At 34.0% G+C, this 7,174-nt stretch overlaps 1 protein-coding gene across 2 annotated transcripts; it reads right to left on the reverse strand.

The window, feature by feature from the left end:
• Nucleotides 1-1,372: 1,372 nt before the first annotated feature.
• Nucleotides 1,373-5,567, reverse strand: LOC149549694 (protein NRT1/ PTR FAMILY 5.2-like). Of its 2 annotated transcripts, XM_089792976.1 has the most exons (5): nt 5,285-5,567; nt 4,547-4,764; nt 4,171-4,269; nt 3,707-3,969; nt 1,373-2,484 (listed from the first exon to the last, which is right to left on the reverse strand). In XM_089792976.1, exons 1-5 carry the CDS (start codon nt 5,385-5,387, stop codon nt 1,515-1,517), a joined length of 1,653 nt encoding a protein of 550 aa, XP_089649102.1. In that variant the 5' UTR covers nt 5,388-5,567; the 3' UTR covers nt 1,373-1,514. The 2 variants fall into 2 exon arrangements, with proteins under 2 accessions (XP_089649102.1, XP_089649101.1); XM_089792975.1 differs by having other exon boundaries at nt 3,707-4,269.
• Nucleotides 5,568-7,174: the final 1,607 nt, after the last annotated feature.

Below are 7,174 nucleotides of genomic sequence, written 5' to 3' on the forward strand. Positions count from 1 at the left end.
CTAGTCTGGCATAGAACACACATTGAGGGTCCTTGGAAGCCATGCTTGCATAAATTATCCCATGTAAGATATCGGCTATGGACCACCAACCACATAAAAAAATTACATTTGGTCCAAAAAAACTTATACTAGACTTGCTTTCACCAAGGCATTTGAATGTCCCCCAACATCTGCCAAAGAAGCTCAACATACCCTGCAGACATTGAAATTTTTTTAGACAAATCTTCGCTATCCCAAGCAAGAACATCATTACCAACCAAAGTAGTACACTCACGAGACTGTAAAATCTAAAACAACTCCTTCCTATCCTCCTCAAATCCTCTTGGAGGCCATTCAGAAGGGTGTGTCCAATGAAGGAAGGAGCCAAACCTCTAACACACCCTATCTTATAAAAATTAACTGTGTCCCAAATAACAACACTAAAATTTTGATAGAGGGCATGTAGCTGAGGATGAGTGGTAAGAATAGGAGGGTGCCCATCCCAAGAGTCCAGCCAAAATAAAGCTTGTGATCCTGAATGACAAATCCAAAAGAGACCATCTTTAACCAACTAAGGTCCAAACTTTAGCGTATTTCAAATCATGGTTCCTCTCCCTTCCAGAGGAAAGTGGTGAACTTCAACCACATCAATATCTAGAAAATACTTATGGGTGAGAATACGAGCCCAAAGTCGATGTTGGTTAGTACACCAATGCCAATAAAGTTTTGCATAGTCACATTGTTTCAAAATCAATCATAGAATAAATCCATTACATTTTATTGGGTCATTAATTCTATCCTCAAGAATATCAACATATCCACCTAATACTACTTGCAAAAAAATTAACTCATTACATTACATCATATCAAGTTTTACCGCGTAGACCCTTATCCAATTTTGATAACAATCTTCATCTATAACTATTAGTAATATTCACAAGGGTGGGTGTTGATTCATCTTTCCATAAAAACCATCTAATTCAATTATCCTAATAGGCCATGAAATAGCATGAACCCATCGACATAGTTTCTAAGTTATGACAACTCGAGCTTTTATTCCATAGGGTCTCAATGTATCAACCTAATGTAATTTCGAATAGAGTAATTAGTACAACAATAACTAAAATATATATCAGTCTCAATAAGATCTCAGATTCATTATTGATAAGCAAAATGTCAATCATGACATACTTAGATCCCAAAACCTTCTTACCATTGTTCTATCATAAGGTGTTCTGTAACATTATATAATTCACATTCTATAAGCAAGAGACAGAACATGACATCTCATCTCCTTATTCTTCCTAGCTCTAATAATATTTGTGTTATTAAGATTTATAATAAGGTACTAGGAAAGGGGTCTTACATCAACCATTTTAGTATCCTTGACATATTTCTTTAGTAAACAGGAATTAAAAGTCTTCTATATATAATAATTTTAAAATTTGTTTTCATAACTAAACTTTGCTCTGTCAAGCAAAATAGGACATAATAGATTACATGGTTCAGTATCAGAATACTTAACCACAGTAGAATTACTTCAGTTCGTATCCATAGACACAATCATCATTTGGGTTCAAATCTGTAGGCATACCTTCGATATTGTCCAACTCCACATTTGTATAACCCTGCTGCTGCTTTACATTTTGATCACTGGTGTTCTGATTCATACCATTACTACTGCCAAAAGCTTCACTGGTTTCTCTCTTATAAACATACAACCATGAAACTACCAGAAAGAAAATCAAATTCAAAAAACTGAGAACAGCCAGCAATGCATAGTAATAGTAAATACGAGATGCATTCATATTATTCAGGATCCAACTTCTGTGGCCATTTTTCCCAGTTATTTTAGTCACTGCAGTCAGAAGAAAACTACTGATAAAATTTCCAATGCCGAATGTGGTGGCAAACAGTGCAGTTCCAATGCTCTGCATGCTCTCAGGGGATTGATAATAGAAAAATTCCAACTTACCCACTTCAAGAAAGGCGTCTCTTATACCCATGAGCATAAATTGAGGAAGTAATATAAAGACCGTGAGGGGTGCTACTGCTTTTGGGCTTCCTTCAATCCCATGTTCTTTCACAACCCTAATTCTTTTTTGCTCTGTTATTGCTGCAACCACCATAAGTATTACTTCAATAACTATACCAATTCCAATTCTTTGCAAGATGGTTATGCCTCTGGTTTTGCCGGTAAATTTTCTGAAGATCTTGACAAGGACTCTGTCATAGATGACAATGGACACCAACATTGACATGGTGACAAATGCTGTGAGGCAGCCAGAGGGGAGTTCAAAGTGAGAACCCATGTTTCTATTGAGTGTATTTCCTTGCTTTATGAAGAGTGTATTTATTTGGGCTACAATGGTGCCGGGTATGAACATGGCAACCCATATTGGGAGTAGTTTTATCATGAGCTTGGTTTCTTCTACTTGAGTCACCGTGCATAGCCTCCATGGACTTGTTGTAGAACCACTCTTTGTTGCCGCTTTATCCAGGAATCTGAAGCAAAATACATTAATGATTAGTAGATTAATATCATCACGATAGTAAGTTAGAGAAGAGAAATTCACAATACTGAAGATGAATTATAAAGTATAATTCAAAATGTATATTTCAAGTTATTGATGAAATGAAATGAGTGATTTTGAGAGGAACAAGGATGACATTGACAGCTATACCCACATCTCGGCCAGTATCAAAGATGACAATGTGGACAATCTCCCTAAAACTGAAGGGGGAGGTTGTAAAAACTCCTCCCATATGACTGTTACCTCTCCTCCTCACTTTCGGGACGAGACTGGGTTGAAGGTGGTTGGCACTGAAAAGACTGCTGTGAGTGGTAAAACGGTGATTGCTGGTTGTGGGGATCTCTTGCAAATGACGAGGAGATAAGGGGAAAAAAAAGCTGGACATTTTGTATGTGAGCTTCACTAGATTGGCCAAGTTCATGCATTCTTCGGCTACAATAATGTGTCTGTTTCAACATGAAAAGGAAAACAACGAGGACATTGGCGGGGAAGCTGTCAGGGACCTGTTCAGCTTCCTCACTGAGTATTGGACGCAGTTGTTACTGACTAAGTTCAAGGAGGACAGAATTGATAAATGATGTTTTGTTTTTTCGTTTAATTTTACCTACTATGCTAGTAGAGGATCTCTAGGATCCTGGACTATTGTTTTAATACGGACCTTATGTGGCCAAAAAACTCATTTTATTATTATTTTGATTAGCACTATATGCAGACGTAATGACTTAGATATAGGATGTGGATAGATAGTATTTCCATTTTTATGCTTAATGCAAATAGTATGTTTGGGCATTTAAGGAGGGTTGGGTTTTTGATATTAAGGGAAGGGAATGGCTGACTATCTGCGGTTGGTTCTGCAGATACTGTGCTTGCCTCTTGTTTCTCTATGAGTCAGCCGCCTTATTTGGAATTCTTTAAGATTAAAAACATTGATAAAAACAAACACAATTAAATCTAGAAAACTCTCAAATTCACATCAGAATCTTTTTGAACCATTCTATAAAGAACATTGTCAAAAGTTTGAAAATCATAAATCAGTATTTATTATAAATCTTATTTTATAATATATCTAATATAATAGACCAATTTAGATGTCCTGAAAACTGAATTTAAAACAGACATAACTAGTTTAATATGATCAAACAATTCTTACAAGTTCCTTTTGAAAGAATTATTGAGATTAATGTTAATCTGACCTCAAGATTAGAGTGTTAGAAATGGGGAATCTTCCTTTGGCAAGATAGGCCTTGGGCTCCAATTCATAAAGCTCCTCTGCATCAGCGGGTACCTTCACTCTCCATTTACGAGCTGCTGCAACTATTACTTGAGCAATTCGACCAAAAGGATTCCCTTTCTGAAGCTTATGTCTATAAAATGGAGTCCCCAACAAAAATATGGCCACTGATATGATCAAGCCAAGAGTGGGAACTGCATATCCCACAGCGAATCCAACATGTTCCTGGATGTATATCAAAAAGGTTTGTGCGAACAGTGATCCAAAAAACACACTGAACATCCACCAATTAAAGAAGGAAACTTTTTGAGCCTTCTCTTTGGCCTCAAACTCATCAAACTGATCTGCTCCAATGGTGGAAATATTGGGTTTTGTACCACCAGTCCCCAAAGCAAGCACATACAGCCCAAAATAAAAGACTCCTACCTGAAGTGAGGAGGCCTTTGCACAATAGCTTGCATTTTTAGCACATCTTGGTGGTCTCAGAGATGGCAATGAGACGGCCAATGTCAAAACCACCATTCCCTGCATAAAATAAACAAGTATAAAAGAACAATGATAATAGTTTTCTACTTCTAGATGAGATTGTGGGTGTTTTTTAATCATCAATGTTTCGGATCATATTCAATAGCATTCCTGTATTCTCTCATCCTGATGATAGATCCTTGAGTATGATCTCCAACATTGATAGTCAGAAAACAATCTCACCAGAAACATAAATATACAAGAATCCCATCTTTCTTGATTGTATACCAAAAAAAATTTTGAAAAATGTCGAAGTGAGAGCGAAAAAAATGCAGACCAGCATATAAATGAAGGAAAACATTGTAAAAGTCCAGTAGCGCCCCAAATGGGTATCTGCAATGTATGCACCAAGGATAGGAGTGATCCAAGTGGCACCAGCCCAATTGTTCACATTTCTTGAAGAAGTCACGGTGCCCTCGTGCAAGTTTCTGGTTAAGTAGTTCACTAAATTGGATGAAATCCCATAAAAGGCCATCCTTTCAAATATTTCATACCCTGCATATAAGCATTCAATCATAAGTGATATCAGATTTTCACAATTTATATAAATATATTCTTATTTCTGAATTTGACTGTGTAACAGTTTTTTATCATCAATATTCTGAATCATACTATATGACCCATCATCAGAATGCAAGAAAACCAAGGAAAAAAAATTCATCCAATCAATAATTTTGAATAAATTCATGCCACTTCCAAATAGAATCTATGAATGGTTTTCTGGGAGTTAACTGTAGATTTTAAAGTTAGTTTCTATGGATGTTCAGTCTTTGTTTCTAATAATGTTCACAAACTCCATTTCCCATGATCAATGCTTATGAATAACTCTTCAGAGAGGTTATTATGGACCAAAATTGCATCTCTATCACACTGCAAACACAAACATATTTGAACATGACTATTATTATTGTTAAATTTAATTGTATGACTTCATTTCATCAGCATTTCCCATTACACCATGATCCATCATGAAAATATTTAGAAAATCTAAAACCAGTTTTAACAATGATTTTACCTATGACAAATGAGCAGGCTTTCCATCTTCCAGTTTTAGACCGAAGAACGGGTCTGCCCTTCAAATCAACAGAACCATCCATAGCCAATCCCTCAGATTCCATACTTACTTCCTCTTTAACTTGCTTGGCAACCAGAAAATTCCTTTTCTTTATGAATTTTCCCCATAATTATAGCAGCAGTTTGATAATAGTGCCAAAATATTGGCTGTTAGCTTAGCTGAATCTATGAGGTCCCTCATCAGTACAAAGATCTATTTCAGAAATAAATATCATGATTAGAATACCTTCAGCCACATTCTCAAAGTGTCATTATAAGGCTTTGTGGAATCTTTTTCATGAATAAGATGTTTACTATTTTAATGATTATTGTGGGTAGTACAGTATCAAAAGGTGCTAATCTCCCAGTCTAATATCAAATGGAATTAATTTTCATAGATTTTCATTTTTTAAATATAAAAAATCAAATTAATCTTCATGTTGATAAAATAAATAAAATCTGAATTTTGCATTTGATCAAATGAAAGAAGTTTTTTAAATGTAGAAAATGAGATTAATCTTCATGTCTTCATTTTTGGGAAAAAAAATCTGAAATTGTCATTTTTTATCAAAACTTGAATTGTAGACACTAAATTTGTGTTGGGATCTTTGAACGGTCATCCAGAGTAGTGTATTACATTGTCGGTGGCTCACTTTTGTTGATTGATTTTAGTGGGATTTCCTTATTCAGTATTAGTCAGACTGGTTGAGCTGTACTTTTTCATCATTGATCGATCGTTTGTACTATATACAATTATATACAACTGTCCAGATTTTTTTTAAAGTTATGTTTTCAATTGGCAAATTTTGTTGGTGATTAATGGAATCTTTATCACAATTCTTCATTAAGAGGAGTTTTGGTTTACCTATCATTCTGGATGTGTCAAAATTGAATTGGAAGCACTGAAATATCTCCTCTTTGAGTGATCCTTTTTCATCAATCATGTTTATTATAAAGTAAGGGTGGGCCTTTAAAAGGAACGGAAACTTCTTTTTTTTTTTTTTTTTCGAAGTGCTAGGTCACATATATATTAGGCATTGGCACTTCGATCAAAAAAAAAAAAAAAGATTTTAGTCTCTTTTAAATGGGAAAAAAAAAAAAAAACCCTGTTTCATGGGGTGCCACGAGGCTTCGTTCTTACGTACGTACTGGCCGTGTGAGATGCCCACCAACTCCCATCAATCGAACATTGGAGATTGCGCGGACTCCTCCTTTCCTGTCCAACTCTCCTTGCAAATATTTTTCACTCGGTTATTATTTCTGCTCTATGTTATCACTCGTCATTATTCCACTTTCCTCCTCCAATTTTACATTTCACCATTTGTAAACATTTATTTGTTTATTTATATTATAATTTTTTATGTATAAGATGCATTCAAAATAGTTTTGAATTAATTAATTAAATTTATTTTTTCAAACTCTATAGTAAAACATATTAATAAATGAATAATAAATAAGATATAAATATAATTTTAAAAATATTAAAAAAATTAATTTTACTAATTTTAAAATTAAATGGAGTAAATTTAATAATAAATTAATTTTTAAAATTAATAATTTAATGCATAGTTCTTATCTAATTCTAAATTATTGTAATAAGTTACAAATGTTTTCATGGATGTCTATTATGTCACAAAGTTTTTGTTTAACAAGAATTAAAGATTATATAAAAGTACATCTAATATTTAAACTTAAAAATTGAATATTATTTGTCCCAACCTTGTATATTAATGTCTATTTATTGATTATATTTGTAAAAATAAAATTAACTCTAGACTTAGTGAAAAACAAAGAAAATAAATAGTCTAGCCTTTTAATTGTGCAAATAGGTGTCTACACCCTTCAATTATAA

This window comes from Cupressus sempervirens, chromosome 7, assembly GCF_028749045.1.
Source record: "Cupressus sempervirens isolate cs-2001-9-10 chromosome 7, ASM2874904v1, whole genome shotgun sequence".
Classification (NCBI taxonomy): Eukaryota; Viridiplantae; Streptophyta; class Pinopsida; order Cupressales; family Cupressaceae; genus Cupressus; species Cupressus sempervirens.